General features: G+C 34.2%; 2 protein-coding genes and 1 pseudogene across 5 annotated transcripts; 1 reads left to right on the forward strand and 2 right to left on the reverse strand.

Annotated features, from left to right (window-relative positions):
* The first annotated feature begins 223 nt into the window (after window positions 1-223).
* On the forward strand, window positions 224-2,640 carry LOC125874077 (uncharacterized). The gene is made up of 4 exons (XM_049554884.1): window positions 224-575; window positions 1,107-1,318; window positions 1,414-1,675; window positions 1,825-2,640. The coding sequence occupies exons 1-4, from the start codon at window positions 315-317 to the stop codon at window positions 2,152-2,154; spliced, it is 1,065 nt and encodes a 354-aa protein (XP_049410841.1). The 5' UTR covers window positions 224-314; the 3' UTR covers window positions 2,155-2,640.
* A 4,390-nt stretch (window positions 2,641-7,030) lies between these two features.
* Window positions 7,031-12,897, reverse strand: LOC125874846 (transcription factor TGA9). Of its 4 annotated transcripts, none has more exons than XM_049555881.1 (13): window positions 12,624-12,844; window positions 12,395-12,542; window positions 12,190-12,284; window positions 11,720-11,808; window positions 11,288-11,524; window positions 10,638-10,682; window positions 10,458-10,517; window positions 10,273-10,350; window positions 10,121-10,169; window positions 9,144-9,415; window positions 8,542-8,763; window positions 7,435-7,577; window positions 7,032-7,321 (listed from the first exon to the last, which is right to left on the reverse strand). In XM_049555881.1, exons 2-13 carry the CDS (start codon window positions 12,508-12,510, stop codon window positions 7,234-7,236), a joined length of 1,494 nt encoding a protein of 497 aa, XP_049411838.1. In that variant the 5' UTR covers window positions 12,511-12,542; window positions 12,624-12,844; the 3' UTR covers window positions 7,032-7,233. The 4 variants fall into 4 exon arrangements, with proteins under 4 accessions (XP_049411839.1, XP_049411838.1, XP_049411836.1 ...); XM_049555879.1 differs by having other exon boundaries at window positions 7,033-7,321; window positions 12,377-12,542; window positions 12,624-12,897; XM_049555880.1 differs by having other exon boundaries at window positions 7,033-7,321; window positions 12,377-12,547; window positions 12,624-12,842.
* A 3,676-nt stretch (window positions 12,898-16,573) lies between these two features.
* LOC125872424 (protein FRIGIDA-like) lies at window positions 16,574-19,790 on the reverse strand (annotated as a pseudogene).

The following is a 19,790-nucleotide window of genomic DNA, read 5'->3' on the forward strand; positions in this document are numbered from 1 at the left end:
AATACAAAAATTCTTTTGAGACATGGATTGTTTCTACCCAACCCCTGCCATTTTAGTCCTCACACATAGTATTAACTTTAGTAACTCAATAACATATCTTCAATTAGTCAAAAAGAAGTAAAAGGGTAAAGAAGGAAAAAAGTACAAATACCCATACACCTCATCTACCAATCAATCAAGGCTACTAATTCTTGATTTTTTTTCAAACAATTTCTGTATCTGGTAAGCCAAATTCAAATCCATAAACTGAAAGTTTCAATTTTTTTCATAAGTTATATGATGATTAATTTTGCCCCCTTTTTTTCAGAAAATAAATGGTTTTCAAGAAACTTGTATTGATGATGATGGGTTGTCTAGGATGTGCTGGTCAGCCCACAGAGCCTTCTACTGAGAAAGCTGAATCCAAATCACTTATAGATGAATCTGTTGTTGTCACTTCACCTAGAGTCAAACTTGGTGATGGTAGATATCTTGCTTATAGAGAAAGAGGGGTACCCAAAAACATATCCAAATACAGAATCATCATTGTTCATGGCTTTGGCAGTTCTAAAGAAATGAGCTTTATGGCTTCTGATGTATGTAAATTCTGTTCCTCTTTCAATTTTTTTGATTTGTATCTATACACCATAGTTTCTTGATTTTGAATCTTACTTTTCACAGTTTGAGACTGATACTTAAGCATTAAACTGGTAGAGAATTGTGAATTTGGTATCAATATCATAGATTTGAAGAGAAAGGGTTGAAATTAATAGATCCATAAATGGTTTTTTTTTTTCAAGAACAATTGAACTTGGCATTACCTGGTTAGAACTACTGTTTACTGTGCTAATTGAAGTGACTTCAAGGCAGAGTTAGTAATTGAAAATCTCTTCTGCTTGGTGCTATGTCGCGCGGATCCTCCAAAAATGCACTACTTTTGGAGGATCCGACATGCAGTTGGAGATATTTTTGGAGAGTCCGAGCAACATTGGTTTTGTGGTTAGCATATTTAGATTCTTTGAGGGAGTGGGGAAATGTGTTCTTTTTGTGCTGAGGAGATGTTATTCTTGAATTAGCTTGTCTAAAATGTCTAGTTTAGAATGATCTAATATTGCTCTAGTTGCCAGGAACTTCTTGATGAATTGGGGATATACCTTTTGATCTTTGATAGAGCTGGATATGGAGAGAGTGATATAAATTCAAAAAGGTCGCTTAAAAGTGAAGCGTCTGATATTGAAGAGCTAGCTGATCTGTTGGAATTAGGATCCAGATTCTACGTAATAGGTGTGTCGTTGGGATGTTACCCGGCTTGGAGTTGCATCAAGCACATTCCTGGAAGGTTAGAGAACTATCTCGAGAGCTTTTAGCTTGTTGGCTTTACTGGTTAAGGTTTAGGCCTATTAGATTTTACTTTTGAAGTATAATGCATTGCAGGCTTGCAGGTGTTGCTCTCGTCGTTCCCTTTGTCAATTATAAATGGCGCACACTGCCTAAGGATCTAGTGAAGAATGATTACAGGAAACAACTCTCTCGGTGGGTAATTTGGATCACATGTTATGCTCGGGGGATATTACATTGGTGGCTGACTCAGAAAGTTTTCCCATCAGCGTCTGTTCTTGATGGAAATCCTCAATTTTTCTGTGAGAGAGACTTGGAAGTCTTGAAGAACACACCGGGATATCAGTTGTTCACTCAGGTAACGTTCCATTCAGACAAAAAAAGAACACATTTTGTATGATCTGCTGTATCAGAATCGCTATTCTGGTTGTTGGCAGTAGAAGTCACTACACGTTTAGGTTCCGTAAATATGATAAATTTGATCAGAAGCTGTTCTTTAATTTACAGGATGGCCTAAAGGACCGAAGTGTATTTGACTCCCTTTGTAGTGACATTATTGTAGCTTTTGGAAAATGGGATTTTAATCCGTTGGAGCTAACTGACCCATACCCACAAAACGAAAGCTCGGTTCACATCTGGCAAGGTGTCAAAGACAAAGTTGTGCCTGTTCAGTTACAAAGACACGTCTCGCAAAGGCTGCCCTGGATTCGATATCACGAAGTTCCTGACTGTGGTCACTTGCTTGTGTATGACACTGCAGTGTGTGAAGCTGTCTTGACATCACTTTTGCTTGGGGAAGATCCTCCATTATACAAGCCAAATTTAGCAGATCACTAAGTATTTATTCCCTGTAAGTAGATTGATTTCTTGAAATTAATTAATACAAGTGTGATTGATTTGCATCGTCTTCATAAACTTTTTGAGGTATTTCAACTGTACTAGACATAGATATTGAAACATAAAAGGGAAGGATATCTTTAAGGCGACGAGACTTGCTATTACGGGTATCAGTTTTCATTGGAAAATCTTGTCAAAGAATGATTGACACCCCCTTTCTCTCCTATATCTAAACTGAAAATGAAGCTAAAGGGTTGAGTCTTGTAGACCTGCGCGCTGTTGCAGATTCATCGAGTTGGATGCATACTGCTAAATCACTTTACTTGTTTTCATCCAAGGTGCATCGATCGCAACACAATAGAAATCAAACTCCAGTATGCAGATTGCTAGAATACTATGTTTGACAATTTTTGATGTTTTTGTATGTATTCAAGAAGAATTAAGACAGATAAAGGGACTTGGTTGAGCTTTTCTGCAAATAGAAAACTTCATTCTTGAATCTTGATTGTTGTTTTTTTCTCTCTTTTAATGAGAAAAAGAGATCCCTTACGAAAAGAAAAGGCCTTGAAATGTTATGTGCCTTAGATATCAAGACAAGACACGCAAACTATATAAACCATTTCACTCACTTTCATGTTCTTAAAGCAAAGAGTTGAGGATTTACATAATGATAAGCGTAAAAAATATCAAGACTAAGGTACTCAAGTGGTCGGCAACTCGATTGTTTAATAGGATAATATGAGTCTGCTCTTTGACTTTGTTAAAAAAGAATTGGTTCTCTTTGAGTTTCAAAAGGCACTAGAAATGTCGGATCAATTTGAGAGTCACGCTGTGAGCCTAGCTATTGCATAGGGGCTTGCTTGCAAAACTAACGCTGCCATGATGCTAAATTGTGTCTGCTACCCAGATTAGTCTTACAAAGTGGGGTCTGAAGAGGATAGGGCATACACAAACCGTATCTCTACTTCAGAGGTGCCACGGCTCAAGACAAAAATAGTCCAGAAAAAAGACGTAATGGTTGTACAAGAGGCAATAGATCGATAGTAAAATAAAACAATAATAGTAGAAGAGCAATACTACCACAAAATAATACTACAATCGAACTATACGAAATCATCGATAACAACAGAAACAAAAGAACAAGAAATTGCAAGAGTAGTCCTACAACTACAACTCTACTAGTAAAGGAAACAAGACAATGTCACTACAACAAAAACAACATTTAGTGGCAATAAATAGACACATTAATAAAGAGTGCTAAAGTCTTTACCGGCATTAGTTAAGTGTCATTAGATCCAATGTTGCTAAAGACTTTTGAGACATATATAAAGAGTGTTAATTACTGCTAAAAATACATATTTACCGACAATTGAGCTATTATCGTTAATTAATTACCACCAAAAATCATTTTTGATGTAGTGTGTAGTGTGTAGTGTGTACTCATTCCTACTAGTATGGACGCACTCCTACATACCAACTTTATTCCAAAATTTGTGTCCTCCTATTTCCTATCTAAGGTCATGCATAATTTACTACTCCCTCCATTTGATATTAATTGAATTGTTGAGACATTTTTCATTTTTCAAATTAACTTAATTGTTCAATTTTCAAGACTACTTTTAGAATGTTTTCCCAATTTTACCCTTTATTAGTTAGTATTGGAATTAGTTATTAATTAATATTTAGTTATTTAAATCATAATTTTGATATAATACTCCCTCCGTCCACAATTGTTTGTCAGGGTAAGGTCATGCACATCCCTCAAGAAAAATTTAATACAAGGTGTAATTTGACTAATATAACCCTACTATATCAAGAATATAAAAAGTCCACATAACTTTTCAATTGAACTACACAATCATTAAAGGCAAAATTGGAAAAAAGTGACTAATTATTTCTTGATTGTTTAAATTGACAATTAATCTTTGACATCTATTTTTAGTATACCTGCCAAACAATTGTGGACGGAGGGAGTAATTAATAAGGGTAAAAGTGAAAAGTTAAGCCTAATTTATGTCTTAAAAGATGTGAAACACCTTAACAATTCAATTAATATGAAATTGAGGGAGTAATAACTAAGGCAAGTTACCTAAGAGTTAGTAATTGTTACGTTTCAGATAACTCTTTTTTATTGTAACTGACTAATTATAACAGCTGAAAATTAATCAATTACATCTTCCAACTTTGTTTTTAAAATCGAACTCCACACATTTAGGATTGGGCTGAGTTGTTGCATCGTCAAACTCGGTAGAGCTGGCTGGGCCGGCCATTTTGACGGCCCAATGGATAGTTTACACTTTGCAGTTAGATTGCTTTGTTTGTCGGTAACAATTCACTTATTAGTCAAACACCAATAGAAAAATGATATATTAGATCCATTTTTTTCTCCTTCTTTGATTATTTTTATTTTATTTTTGTAATAATGGTTTGTTGGGGATATTGAAAGTTGATTAACGTACAATTTTTACTCCTATCTATTTGTCCTTATGTACTTTTTTAATTTCGAAAATCTGGTGAGCTGCTTCAATCATATTTGCTCTAAATTCCATATTAGAAAAAATGTCAAATAAATCAATAATGCACTTGATCATTCTACTATTATTAGGTGAATAAGAACCACTAGATTTCCTCAATTAGTTGACATTTCACAACAATTAAGGACTTATTACTATTAATTTCTACATCAAAATTGTTGAAATTCTTAAAGTGTTCAATGATTAGCCTCGACAAAATGTAATTAATTAAGACACTTTGATCATCATCATGTAGGTAGGTTCATTTCACTCATCACCTCCGCATGTCCAACTCTGTCAAAGTGTGGATAGTAATATTGTTCGCTTAGGCCCAATAATATTTTGCGGACTTGTTTCCAAACTCATTGACAGAGTTCAAAAGAGAATCAAACACAAGATCACATAGGCATCGGCGATTTTATCTCATAACAAATGTCACTTTGTAACTTAGAGTCTTCTTATTTTCAACTCATGAACGTTATTATAAATAATATAAAACTAGAATCAACTATAGAAATTTTAAATGAAGAATGGTCTCAAGTAATAAGGCAACTGATTTTTAGGTTTGAATCCTTCCGTCCAAGAACATATATTTATATTCTTGCCTTTACATAGTTAGGTTAAAGACCTACGTTTTAGTTGAAACATCAACGTTGTCGATGTTTTTTAAAAAAAAAAAAAAAAAACTAGCTAAGTACTACTTTTGGACCACCAAAACAATTAGTACCAACTAAAGAATAATTTTACATATCATTAAGGCAAAACCTAATTACTAAAACGACATGAGATTTTAATAATAAAGATTTGGTCATAATCATTTGGTAGCACACAAACTATTAAAATTTAATTCAGTAAGCGAAAGCACGCTGATAATGACAGGTAATGCATTTTTAATTTCCACTTTAATTAATTATGTTTTCATAGGTTAATTTAAAATCCTAATGGCAATCAAAAGTAGTGGAGTATTTAAGTGTAAAATGATTTACTAGACTAATTTAAAATATTTATTATTTCCTATAAATTTTCCTTAAAAATGTTTATTTTACTTTTCAAATATTTTTTTTATTTCGAAAATGTAGTCCAAAAGAGAATCAAACAGAATAATTCTACTATTTTGTTTTCGATTTTATTATTATTTGTATAATGTATTTGTTATTGTTATGGTTCTTTTCTCCATTATTTTCGACATGACTTTTTCACTATTGTATTTCTCTTTCCTAATCATTTGATATGTTTTACTTGTCAAGGATACAAAGGAAATAACCTCTTAATCTTCACAAGATAGGAATTAGACTCTGGACACACTACCCTCTTCAAATTCCATTTATGAAATTACATTGAATAGATTATCATCGTGTCGTTGGTACTTCAATGTTTGTCGAAATATGAGTAACGTAACAAAAAAAAATTTTGACAATTTCTTGAACCTTGAAGCGTCGTAGCAAGTTGAAAATCTATTTGGATAGCCAATATCTTCGTTTTCATCAACCCAAGAGTTGATGAAATTTATATTGGAAAAAAGAACAAGAAAAAAAAGGGTTTAGAAAAAGCAAATATGCAACTAACTTCCTCATATTCATGGGAGTGGATGAATTAGGTATTCATAGCAACTAAATTTTGCCTTTTTTCTTTCCCATTGAAGTATCCACATGTTGTTACGTGTGTGCCATACTTGTATATACAATTTCCCTTTAATTCTTTTTGTGTTTTTATTTGATGTTCAGTATTTATATTTGGGCTTAATTTATTTTAGATTCATACAATATAGGATTCATTTATGAGGACAACACCCCTAATAAAAAAAATTCAATTTCAAGGAGTTCAAATCATTCTGATTAAAGATAAAGGAATTTCAGTCATCTCACCACATACCATTTTAGTATATATACAATCTCCCTACTCCACCCATCTCACCATATATATACTTGTTTATTTTATTGAATTTAATCCATCATATACAAGTTCTCTCCATTTCTCTATTAAATTATACACAACTTGATAGCCTCTTCATGCACACCAAGAGCAAGTCACCCTCTCAATTAACATCATATATCTTCCATTTGCAAGAGACAATTTTATCCAACTAATAATTTGCTTCTTTTTTCCTTTGTTTTTTTCTGTCCCTTCCTCCTTAAAATAATATTCTCAACCACTTCACAGAAATGAAGAACAACCAACCATCTTTCTAAAATCATCACTAAAAATACTTCAAATAAAGACAATTATATTGAGTCAGCTTCATTCCTTATCCCCAATTCTCTCTTGTCCTTTTTCCACAAATAAACTTAATATATAAATTTTATATTATCTCTCGTTTATTGCTCAACGTACATTTTTTTTATATGTGATAGATAATCGTGATTATAATCTCAGAATAACCTGATTTTGAACCAACAGACCCTAAAGGTAACTTCCTCTTGCACATAATCTTGATTCCTTACATTTACATGATAACTTAGTCATAATATCAAGAAGCTAACAACAAAAATGAAAAAAAAAAATAATCTACTTAACTAAGTAGGTAGCTCTCAGAAATACAATTTGATCATCATGAAGAGATTTATCATCAGAAATTTGAGAAGTGGTTCTGAGAAGATTGTACCATTTGTAATCCCGTTATTGTTTGACAAGAATTATCATCCACGATCAGTGTCCTAAATCATATAGATAATTGAAAAATAAGATTACGATTTGAAAGAAATTATTTTATACTTGTTCATATTGACAAACATTTTCCCTTACAAGATTATAAATTATAGAATCTTACTCTCGTGGACGAGATAACCATAGAGAACTTAGAGCTCGTAGTCGACCATAATATTCTCCAATCACCAAGAAACATCTGGCTGCTTGTCTAACTGTTAATATTCTGTGTAATTGATGCAATGTTTGTTGTCTCAAATTATCAGCCTGGTATTATGAACAATAAAGATGTGATCAGTAGTCATACGCTTCAGTCTCAAATAAGTAGGAGTCAGCTATATGAATGAATCTTTACTGCTTCATTCAAGTTCAACTTATGTCGTCATCATATCTACTAAATGATATAGACAATGGAGACAAAAGAATTGATTAATTAAATATCTCAATCAAAATAAAAATCAATTAGACATTTGAAATGGACCTGTAATTATCAGGCAGCCATGACATAATATCATTAAACAATGTTTAAAATGGTTGAAACCCTTCAAATTGTCTTGTATAGTTGTATTGAGATGGCCTTGGAATATTCCAATCATTAAATAAGTCGTAATAGTGTTATGTCTATTATTTGAAATTAAGTACTAATACGTTGACATTTTTTGTAATTTGTTTTAATTTCTTGATAGCTCTTCTATGGCTTCTATTGGAACATGCTTCATATTTGGATAGGGATACAGTTAAATAAAATATTCCATAAAATATAATGATCTTATCAAGCATGCGTGCATTCTTTATCTGCAAATGGTATAATTGAAGCAGGTTGTTGTAATGAACAGAAAACCAGAGTATTTTCGTCGTCTCGAGTGTGCATGATATGCAGGGGCGGAAGGGAGTTCATCGCTTGAAAATCACATTTTTTTGTATCAACATCAAAATTTTATTTTATGTATATATAGTAAATGATGAATGAAACCTCCTATCTACGCGACTGATGATATGGATATCAAATGAAAAGGAAAAATAACAAGTCTTGCGTAGAGCTATGACTGTACTACTACTGAATACTGTTTCATGACAATAGTTACAAACTTAATGTATGTACTTTAAACTTACTATGGTTTGAGTCAAAAAGAGCAGGTAAAACGGGCAATGACATATGCACTTAATATCCACATAGATAATATTATCAGAGAAAAATGAATATAGTAAACAAATTTAGGATTAATGTTACCTGACGAACAAATCCTTCAAGATTGGAGAGTTTCCCCAATGCAAGAGCCATATGATGCATTCCATCATGGAGAGAAGCAGTGGCAACAGTATCAATTAAAGATTGTTGTAGTTGTTCTAGTCCCTGTGAAAGAGCTTCCTCTGCCTGTTGGGAAGATTGTTGGAGGCTGTATATTCCAACTACTTGCTGCTCTGTTAAAGGGTCTAATTGTCCTATCAACATCTGCTCAATTTCACAAATGATCATAGTATGATTAGAAACAACAAAAGTATAAATTTGACTTCATTCGAACTTTGACATGGGCATTTAGTTTAATTTTACTAGAAGAAAGATCATCTAAAATATAATTATAGTTACTTTCCACAATACATGGGACTAGTTACCTGTAAAATAATACAGACGATTTGCTATAACAGGTTAAATTATATCATATGCCACCACCTCGACCATGTTTTTCCTTTAAAATACAATCTATATTTGTCATACCTTTATGAAAAACATATTTGCTTTGAACATAACAATATACAACTTTATTTTTTTGGTTTTTCAAGAAAATTATCCAACAATAGGTCAGAGAATCAGTCCAAAATTGCAACATTTACCTTGATAAGCTCTGAGGGCCTAAAACCACCCATCCAAAGGAAGCAGCGTTCAGCTGGAGTTGTCCACATTCCAGTGATTAGGTGAAATACATCAGATTTTGCTGCCACTCCCTTCAAGTTGAAAATTTCGTCGTAATGAGCAATGTATCCATCAACTATTAATCTAAGATCACCATCTGATAAATGTGCTTGTAATGCAGTTCGAAGCTCGGCTATGTGCCTGTGATCATCATCCAACCATCTTGAATATTCCATATCAAATATTGCAGCACCTGCAGCAAAAAATTGAACAATGCATTTTTGTCACAATGGTTTTTACCAAGGCTCTAATCTTAGCACATGCATGGTCTTTGACATTTTGAACAGTATTTTTATTTTTATGAAATAGTAAAAAAGTTATACCCTTTTAACTCTTATTTTAGTCTTCTGTCATTAATAGAATATATGAATTAAATTAAAATCTCTAAAGATTGTATTCAGCCAAATACAATTTCAACTCATATACACTGGAGTACTCTGATTTTCTACATAATAATGTCACACAAAGAAGTACAAAAGAAAAAGACAAACTTTCTGTAGTCAAACTCAAGTTCTTTGTCTGCTACTAGAAGCCAATAAGAATTATAAAGACTTAGCATGCAACAAATTCTGGGTGCTGCCTGTAGTCAAAACTCTGAACTATGATGAGTTAAAATGTACTGATAGGTAAAAATTTAATTACATTGGTAATGTATACAGTAGTATAAGTTAAATTTATATTTCTTGGTTGTCCATAAGCAATGCATTGGTTGAGAAAATAAAAAGGGAAGTCCGGTGCACTAAACTCACGCTATGCATGGGGTTCGGGGAAAGGTCGGACCCGAAAGGTCTATTGACACAGTCTTATTTTGCATTTCTGCAAGAGACTATTTTCATAGCTTGAACCCATGGTCACGTAACAACAACTTTACCAGCTACAATAATAGTCCAAAACTTACCAGAGCTGATATTGGAACCAGCAGCAGTACCACCTCCCAAGAAAATCCCCTGTTTGCCACACAATCAGTAGAAAAAATCATTAAATAACCACTTGCATTTATTATTCTACAAAAAAAAAAAAAAGTATAAGTCATTTTCAAATATTATCAACCTGAGAGCTAGCCCTTTGAAGTTCTTGCTCTAGCTGAGAAAGTCTTATCCTACTTGTTTCTAGCTGTTGTACATAAGCCTGCATAAATGCAAAGAATAATAATAATAAATTTGAAATGTAAAGAATATTGATAGAGGAATTTGGCATATAAAAGACTTTCATAATGGAAACAAGAAAAACATTACCTTTTTTCTTATCCTGCTCTTCTTTGCTGCTTCTCTATTTTGAGCTAAACGTCTCAATGTCTACAATAAACAAAGTAGAAAGAAATAGTACTGTTTAATAATTTTAAAATTTCCAATTAGGAAACAAGATAATTTAATTGTATATTCTTGGCAAATGCGAATATGTGTGGGCACCCCCACCTTAGGATCAAGTACCCTCTCTGAGGTTGAAGCAGCACCCTTTTTCTACAAAGTATTAAAACAAAAGCTTGTTTAATTATGTAGAAATATTCAAGAAGAGAATACTTCAATTGCGTGAAGATAAATTTTTGTTAAGCAATTGAAAAAAGGAGTATAGCGTGTCAAATAAGGCAGATTCTTTTTTTAAAGACTTTAAGATTTTTGGACAGAATCAAAGTTGTAATTTTCAAACACTACTACTGGTGTCCAAGCATTTAAGAATAAAACATCTGATGATGTATACATGAGCTAATTCATTGTATCATCTGGTATTCTTGTGAATTTATTTTTTCTGGTTCCAAGAAAGATTTAAAAACCTGAAGAACAAGGAGTTAACTACAGTTCTAGGGATAAGAGAAAATATTATTAACTGGAGCTTAAACTACAGTAATGAATAGTGCATAGGGGGTAAAAAGTATAAAAAGCACTGTAAAGATTCTCTTTCTTTTTTTTCTGATCTCAGAGAATCCTTCAGAAAAACTGTGTCTTTAGTGTATTCATTAGCAGTTGTTGGGATTTGTGATTGTGTCTATACAATAAAGATTCCATCTTTTTTCCTGAGATCTTGGGATATGATAATAGAAGAGGAGATAAAGTGTTGTGAGAAAAACCTTTTCACTGTTGGACTTGGAAGATAGTTCAGTTTGTAAAACTCCTGTTCTTGGATTATTATTACTTGCCATATCTTGAAGCTGTTGCTGTTGTTGTTCTTGAGATTTGTGTGTTATCTGAAGTTGATGGTCTGAAGATGTTTTTCTACTGATGGGAGATTCTGGCTCAAAATGGGGTTGAGCTCTGCTTGAAAGTGAACCTGAATCAGTACTCTCTTCTCTTGATTTTGAGTTTTCCTATATGTAAAAAGACAAAGCCAAGAAAACAGATTTAAATGGTGTGCAAAACTATCTTCACCTTCATTATATAAAAGCTTCCAAAGGGGTTGTCTATTTTGAGTAAAAGTCCAAGCTTGTATTGCACATAGGACAATTTTAAAACAACATGGTCAAAGAAGGATAAGCATAAAATGGAAAAAATAAATTAAGTACTCTTGGGGTCTGTTGGTATCTCATAGGCCAAGAAGGGAACATCTCCAAAGTTGCAGCAGGCTTCCCTGTGGCTGCTGCTGCATATAAAGCTGTACAGAATCACAAAAGCAAAATCTTGAAGGATCAGCATAAAAAAAGAGAACATAAGAAAGAGAAAAAGAGAAAAAGAAAAACAAAACTTTCAAAACATCATAAAGGGAAGAACCTAATCTCCCCTTTTTTTTTTTCCTTTTTAGCTGCAGTTATGGAGTCAGTAAATCATGCAAGGAGTTCATGTTTCCTTGTTTGAAACCCCACGCCATTAAGTCTTTTGCACAAGAATGATTACAATATTGGAAATAGTAAGCCTCTTAATGAACCCTTCTATGGACTTATTCAAACACCCTTTGCTTCTTTGCTTTACAGTAATGAGTTAGTTATACATTTGCAAACGTCAGAAAGAAAAAGTATAGAAGAGAAAAAAACCATACATGATTTAGCTTCATCATTACTCATCTTAAATCCTTGCAGTACAAAAGCTTCTTCTAGCTCTCCAAAATCAAAACCAGCTCCTTCTTGATTACCACTATAACACAAAATAAAAACAACTCATGTTAAAAGCTGAAACTAAATGTAGTCTTAACCAAAACTTAAGGAAAAAACAGGATTTTTAATTACTTGGGAGTAGAATGATACATGAAGCTTGTGCTAGCAGGATTTAGCCCCCTAAAAACAGCATATGGCATATTGTGATTGTGGTGTGATGTTCCAGAATCTGTCAAACCAGTCTCTCCAATTCCTTGACTCGCCATGCAAAAAACCAACCTTTCAGACCATTCTTGAACTTCTCTAAGAAAAAACAAGAAAAAGATGTTAGCTTTGAAGTAAAAGAGAACCAAAGAAAGATGCTAGTTAAAGTTTTCACCTCAGTTTCAAATGAAATGATCTTCTCAAGGAACCAAATGAGAAATAGACAGTAAAGATCAAAACTTTCTTGTCAAAGCATAATTGAATATGTATAGAGACATATATACAAACAGCTAGGGTCCAGTTTGTTGATCTTTTATTGGTCTTTCTTTCTCTCCTCTAAGAAGAAAATAATTAGTCTTATACTTGTGTTTTTTCTTTTGGATGGGGTGGGTTTTATTACTTGATCTCCTGCATCCTGTTGTAATCAATTATAATGATTATGAAATTTGAAACTCATCTTATGGTACAGAAAATCTTGTCCTTTGCAGACCTGTTCTCTCAGGGCTATTTGTGGGGTTTGAAAAGAAACAAAATGTGTAGTGAAAACACACAAAACAAATTTTTTATTCACGAAGAGAAAAGGACATGGGGTGGGGGTGGGGGTGGGGTCACTAAATCAGTCTCCTACTCCACTCTCTCTCTCCTTAACCGCCTGTTGTTCCTCATTGGCCCTTTTCTTGAGCCATTTCAGAGTTGTAAGTACTAACACACAGACCACCAAACTTGTGATGAGATAAAAAGTACTACTACCCTTGTGATGGTTTGATTTGTAATTTTTGTATAAGGGCAGTGTTCGAGTAAACTTGCATATTTTTGACTATTTTATTGGATATTTATTGTTATATTTTGATATGAAATTGGATAATTTTGTTGATTAAAGTTTAAACAGATAAAAAGAAATTATATACTTTATCTGTTTCAAATCATGTGAAAATGTTTGAGTAAAAATTAAATTTAAGAGAAAATATTTTCGAAATTTGTGTGTAAGAGAAGCAAAGAATTATATGTAACCATAGATCATTTCTTTAGAAGTCTCAAGTTAAATTCTTTACTTATATGAAAACATGTCATTTTCTTTTAAGATGGATTGAAAATAAAAGGGTATTACGTGAATTGGAACGAAAGGTACTTATTTTGTTTCTACTGGAATTTATACTCTAATCTCCAACATTTGATTGTATACTAACATGTTGACCACCAAACGATTTTTTATCGACTTATGAATAAAATGGATTTGAAAAGAGTAGAGTTTACCAGAATTATGTTTACGTTGTTTGAAATTGAGATGTGATTAGTTCTTGTTTATAAAAAAAAAAAAAAGCTAAGAAAAGTGAAAGTAATAAATAGATTAAAGTTATTGCAAGATACTTTCGTCTACGCGAAATATACTTACATTCATATAATATTTGCACTAAATAAACAATTTGACTTTTAAAGTTACAAAAAATTAAATTACACAAATCACTTAACTTTACATATTTATATGTTTAATAATAATTTATCGTTGTGTCTTGAAATATGTCTTGAATTCATTGACTTGATATAAACATTGTGTGCAAATAAATAATTAAAAATAATAGGGGATAATGAAAATAAGTGAATCAAAAGGTGTGTATTTCTGTAATTTGTCCAATAAATAATTGGCTTTTCTTTTTATTTTGGAAGTCACTCATTTACACACCTAGGTAAAGAGAAAATGAATGTCAAAGTTTTAGGTTGTAGCCTATCAACAAAATCTTTTTATATAAAGCCCACTACAACTTGTGTTCATAATTAACTAATCAAGCCTTTGAAATGGCTTTGTTTGGTATTATCCCCTTCATTGATAGGTCACCATCCAATCCTTCTCATCACCTAAAACAAGGACACACCAAAAATTCTATTAAAAAAATTAATATAAGGAAAAAAAAATGTTTCTTTGTGTCCCTTGTTCACAATTAAGTCCAAGGGAAATTAAAGTGGACTTAATAATATAGGGTCCCCTGTTTGCAATTGCATTAGGTGTACCTTTGCCTTCAATTATCATGCCAAAATAATGTTCTTAAAATCTTCTTGCTTTATTTAAGCTTAAACTTATGCTCTGAAATTAAATCTTAGAATCAAATTGAATATCAAAGTTTTAAAAAATTTAATATTGAAATCAAATTAATAAAACAAAACAAAATAATCAAATTAATTGGATTCGATCAGATTTTTATTTCTTCGCTATTTATGTCAATCCTAGTGAAAAGGATGTCAAGTTGGACATGTCTATATCTCCAAAAGATCTAATTAATAGAAGACATTTTAGTCATTTTCAACTATTTGTAGATGTGTATATATATGATTATTTTTCAATTTAGACAATGACTCTGGATACCATTAATGCTATAAAGTACTCATTAATAAGAGGCAAATAATTAAAAAAATGATTTGGAGGCCATTAAGATCGACTTTCAATTATACAAGTTCTGTAATTTGTTTTGTTGCCACCTAGAGTAGTTTGAACCTTCAATAATGTACAAACTTTGAAAACTTATTTCTGTTTGTTTAATGCTTAAACAATATTTGTATTAATTTAGCAAGGAAATTCTCTCTTGTTGTCGCTTTTTAACTACCTAACAATTACATATAACTAAATATATAATATGTTTTGTAACTTAATGATAAATCCTTCCAACTTCTTGATAATATTAACTAATACCCCTTCTACATAATGTAATACACATGCACGCACAAGGCGGAGCTAGAATTAATTAGTTTTCATCAAAATTATATACATATGTTAAGAAATTCACTAAATACATATAAATAATTTAAAATTTTGAGTCTGTTTCTGCACGCGCACCTTTATATATACCTTTGATCATCAATGTAACCACCTTTGGAGGTAGGGTGCCCCCTACCAATAATTGCTTACTAAAACCAATGATTGGAGTTGGAAAAAAGGGGAGAGATTCCATGTAGGATTTGGTATACATGCATTTGAGTGCTAAAACTTTTTATTCTTAATGAAGATTAAAAGCCATGTTCTTCATGTGGAAAATTGTTAAAACACTTTTGAGAAATGAGTTCCTTTTGGATCTAACATTCCTTCTTCTTTATTCCTGGAAAATTTATTGGTTTGAATCATATCTTCAAGGTATTATTCTATGGCTTTAATTACTAATCTTTTCAGATTAGATTTAATCAAATCATTGCTTGTCACTTAAGCATGGAATTAACTTACAATTTGTTAGTATATTATATTTGTTGCGTGACATGTTACGTATCATTAAAATTAAAATTCCGTGCTTTATCGTCTAGGTTTATTCACTAATTTTTAATATTGTGCAAGTTCTTTCCCCACCCCACAGAAATAAAAAATAAAAATAAAAAGAAGAATATTCACAAGCATTAATCTAGCCTAGAAAGAAATGTACTTTTGAAAAAGAAAAAAAAAAGTGGTTTAAAGAAAGGGACAATTCTGTAAAATCAACTCCACAAAATCCCTAAAAGTACTGCTTTAACTTTCTACTCAAGATCAAGAGTTGTGGCGGAGTGATAAGTACTCTTCATCCTTAACTAGAGATTTTGTGTTCGAGGCACAGAGTCGCCTTTGTTAGGGAGCGATCAGAATGATTATTGCAATTTCTCAACTATAGACCAGTTCAATCTTCAAATATTCTTTCCAGTTAGTACAAGTCCATGACGTACTTGGAAAGTTACCCTCTCTTTTTTTCAAGTGGTTCTTCTTTACCCTTTGAACAAGTCTTCTAACTAATTGAACAAAGCATTACATAAGCTTAAAACCATAGAACAAATTAATAATTCATTATAAAAGAGTAGCAGGGCCATGGTTCATGCATATATAGAGAGTATTTGTAAAATTTTCAGAACACATTGTATATACCCATGTTGAATACTGCAAGTACAATGACTTTTCAACTACAAGTGATAAAATGTCATAAGAAGTTTAGTAGTATTTGAAACTCTTATCAGTGTGACACATACATATTGCTTTCCTTATACAACACATCATTGACACAGCATATTTTACGCAGATGCCTAATCGAATACATACTTGTAACTTCCTAATACTATATTCTATCAAAGAAATTTACAATATACCTGCAATGCAGGTAATGGTCATCTTCCAAATCATCTTCAGTTCCTTGATGAAAATGCATCCCCCTAGCAAAGCAGGTTTGCAGAGAGCTACGCATCAACCAATTCGATGCAAATTATCTGTTTAACAGCTCCCATTACTGATGTGCAACTGTACAATGGGAAAGAAAGGTACCATTCCCTTCCATGCCTATTCCACACATAAGACTTGATGCAACTCAACCCCTTTTATGAAGATCCTTGTAAGCTAAACAGGCATCATAAAACAGTTACGAAGTATACTTCACAGGGTATAGTGATCAAACATTGTTGAATACGAGCATATTGCTATAGTGTTTCAAACCACCATCACAAGCAGTGGATAAGTCCTATTAATGAGCTCAAATCCATCTCTGAAACAGAGAAGCATAATGTAAGAGGGGAAAAGCATAGTAATGGTCTCTTGGATGAAATATATAATGTAGAAATATGTGAACTGGAACATCAGCCAAAGATTTTTAACAGCTAATGAAACACAAACATTTAAGAGAGTACGTGCATCTCAAGAGACCTTAGCGGAATCACTACTAGACTGGATTTACTACAAAAATGAGAAACTAAGATAGAAAGTAATACCTGCCCAAGGCAAAACTACATCTACCAGTACAAGTATGACGAAGAATGAGCAGGCGCAGCAGATGGAACAGCATCAACTGCTCGCGAGCTACTGCTTCGGTATTGTTCAGTTGCTGGAACAGTATCAGCGAATTGATACGTATCAGATGTAGAGCTCCCGCCAGCAACATTATTGGGCTTGGTGTTTGGCAACCACGTAGAGATTGGCCTATAAGCATCACCAGATGTGGTGTTTGGCAACCTCATAGAGCCTTTCAAGTATGGTGGAGGCCTATAAGCATCAGCAGGTATGGTGTTTGGAAAACCTGTATAGGTTTCCAAGTATGGTGGAGGCTTATAAGCATCACCTGTTATGGTGTTAGGCAACCTCTTAGAGCCTTCCAAGAATGGTGGAGGCCTATAAGCATCAGCAGGCATGGGGTTTGACAACCCCGTATAGGCTTCCAAGTACGGTAGAGGCCTATAAGCATCAGCAGGTATGGTGTTTGATAACCCTGTAGAGGCTTCCAAGAATGATGGAGGCTTATAAGCATCACCAAGTAGGTGCTTGGCAACCCCGTAGAGGCTTCCCAGTATGGTGGAGACCTATAAGCATCAACAGTTTGGAGTTTGGCAACCCCATAGAGCCTGAGCCTTCCAAGTAGGATAATGGCCTATAAGCATAGCTGTGGGAGGCCAATCTGTCATACACAAGTCGTCCACATAGCTGACCAGTATGACTTCCTATTTGCCCAGGTGTACTATCAACTAAATTCAGTCCATGAACTCCAGCACATGAACCTCCTTGCACTGATTTACTTGCCCCAGCTCCACCCATGGCAGCAACACCTCCCACAGGTCCCAGCAGTGAGCCAATAACATTCTCATGTATCGAGCCTGCAACAGGCGCATGCAATACCGATGGGGCCAGAGAATAACCATAAATGTGACCACCCGCTCCACCACCTTCTAACAAGGTGGTGTTGCTATTATCGACATGATTAACAACTTTTTGCTGATGCGGGGGCCATGGATTTGGAAAATATGAGTTTTTCATTTCTTTGTTGCTGAAACATCCAGATGACTCAGTCTCATCAATCTTTCTCTTTTGTGCCATCTTCTAATCACGTATATCCTTAACCAATTCAGTAAGTTCTTCCTGACATACAAGCTCATTCAATTCAGCAATTTCTTGCTCCAAGCTCATTATTTTCACATTGAATTGCCATCCGGGAACAAGTTTGGAAGGATCAATCCTGTGACGTTTCAAACATCCGTAAACAGATTTCAGATCAAACAAATATCTCTTTTTTGCTGCACGCACAGTAATAGTTTGTTTAAATCCCTTAATTTTTTTCGACAATGTCTCCTCGGACTCTTTTAAAAATGATATTAAGAGTCCCAGAGGGTCAAGTTTTTCCTCAAAACCAAAAGTATAGGCAATGTCAATTGCGTTAATTACATTGCCCTTCACCCCCCACTGTATTAGTTTTGGGATATATTCCATGAAAATACTTGATCTCCTGAGGACACCAGAAATTAACTTGGCGCCCAACTGAAGCAAATAACTGATATCCGAATGTAAAAATCCATATGATGGAATACCAAAACATCCAAGGAGCAATAGCAAACCTCGGGCATCCATGTCATAAGCCTTTCTTACCCCTCCTTCGGAATTCAACCTCTCCTTCCATGCTAGAGCTGCCTGCTTGGCATCTTTCTTCACCCCTTCCGCAATCTCAACTACTCTCTCGCCCTCTACCATCGTCAACAATAAGCACTCCAAAGCCAATACAGAAGCTTCCCTTTGAAGGATCATATGTGACCCCTGGACGTAGGCACGGCTCCCCTGAAGATAAAACTTGTCGAGACATTTCAACACGAGCATGGCTGGATTTTCCGAGAGTTTCAATGCCTTGGGGACTTGTTCACGCAGTCTTTTTTTATCCGAGAGATGCTTTACCATGTAGTTCTTCAGACCACGATTGTCCATTGCTTTGCAGAGGTTTGCCAGCTCTGGACAAAGAGGGGTTTTCACTCCCTCTCCCTCTCCCACCTCCTCCTCTTCCTCTTCCTCTCCCTCTCCCTCTCCCTCTCCCTCTCCCATTCCTACCACCTCCTCTTCATCTTCATCTTCATCTTCGTCTTCCTCCTCCTCCTCCTTCTCCACCTCTTCTTCCTCTTCCTCTTCCTCTTCCTCTTCCTCTTCCACTCCCACTCCCACCACCTCCTCTTCCTCTTCCTCCACCTCTTCTTCTTCTTCCTCTTCCTCTTCCTCTCCCACTCCCACTCCCACCACCTCCTCTTCCTCTTCCTCTTCCTCCTCAGAAGGGTCAAATTCCCGGGATGGTTCTGGCTCTGGGATTGACACTGCTGGCGGTGATAACGAATTGGTATTAGTTGTATATGGGGGTGGGAGCATTAGCATAGAGAACGAGTGGATTGAGTTACAGGAGGAATCGATATGTAATCGTAGCCCAGTTAAACACTGTTGGAATGTGGAGAGAGAGTCAGAGAGTTTGCAGAGATTAGCAATGATCAATTCCCTTGAATGTGTTGGCAATTCCGAATGTTTCTGATCTGTTACTTGTTTCTGTTCTGCTTGGACCAATTGGGTGGCCAACGGTGGCGTAGCATTGCCGGTATCCGGTGGTTCATCCAT

The sequence above is a fragment of the Solanum stenotomum genome, chromosome 8, assembly GCF_019186545.1.
Source record: "Solanum stenotomum isolate F172 chromosome 8, ASM1918654v1, whole genome shotgun sequence".
Classification (NCBI taxonomy): Eukaryota; Viridiplantae; Streptophyta; class Magnoliopsida; order Solanales; family Solanaceae; genus Solanum; species Solanum stenotomum.

Excerpts from the sequence above, each read along its gene's own strand:
- LOC125874077 (XM_049554884.1), top strand. The coding sequence starts at position 315 with ATGGTTTTCAAGAAACTTGTATTGATGATGATGGGTTGTCTAGGATGT. Across the intron at positions 576-1,106 it reads TGAGCTTTATGGCTTCTGAT|GAACTTCTTGATGAATTGGG; the intron begins GTATGTAAATTC and ends TCTAGTTGCCAG. Across the intron at positions 1,676-1,824 it reads GATATCAGTTGTTCACTCAG|GATGGCCTAAAGGACCGAAG; the intron begins GTAACGTTCCAT and ends TTTAATTTACAG.
- LOC125874846 (XM_049555879.1), bottom strand. The coding sequence starts at position 12,510 with ATGGCGAGTCAAGGAATTGGAGAGACTGGTTTGACAGATTCTGGAACA. Across the intron at positions 12,285-12,376 it reads ATGTATCATTCTACTCCCAA|TGGTAATCAAGAAGGAGCTG; the intron begins GTAATTAAAAAT and ends TTTGTGTTATAG. Across the intron at positions 8,764-9,143 it reads GGCCCTCAGAGCTTATCAAG|ATGTTGATAGGACAATTAGA; the intron begins GTAAATGTTGCA and ends GAAATTGAGCAG.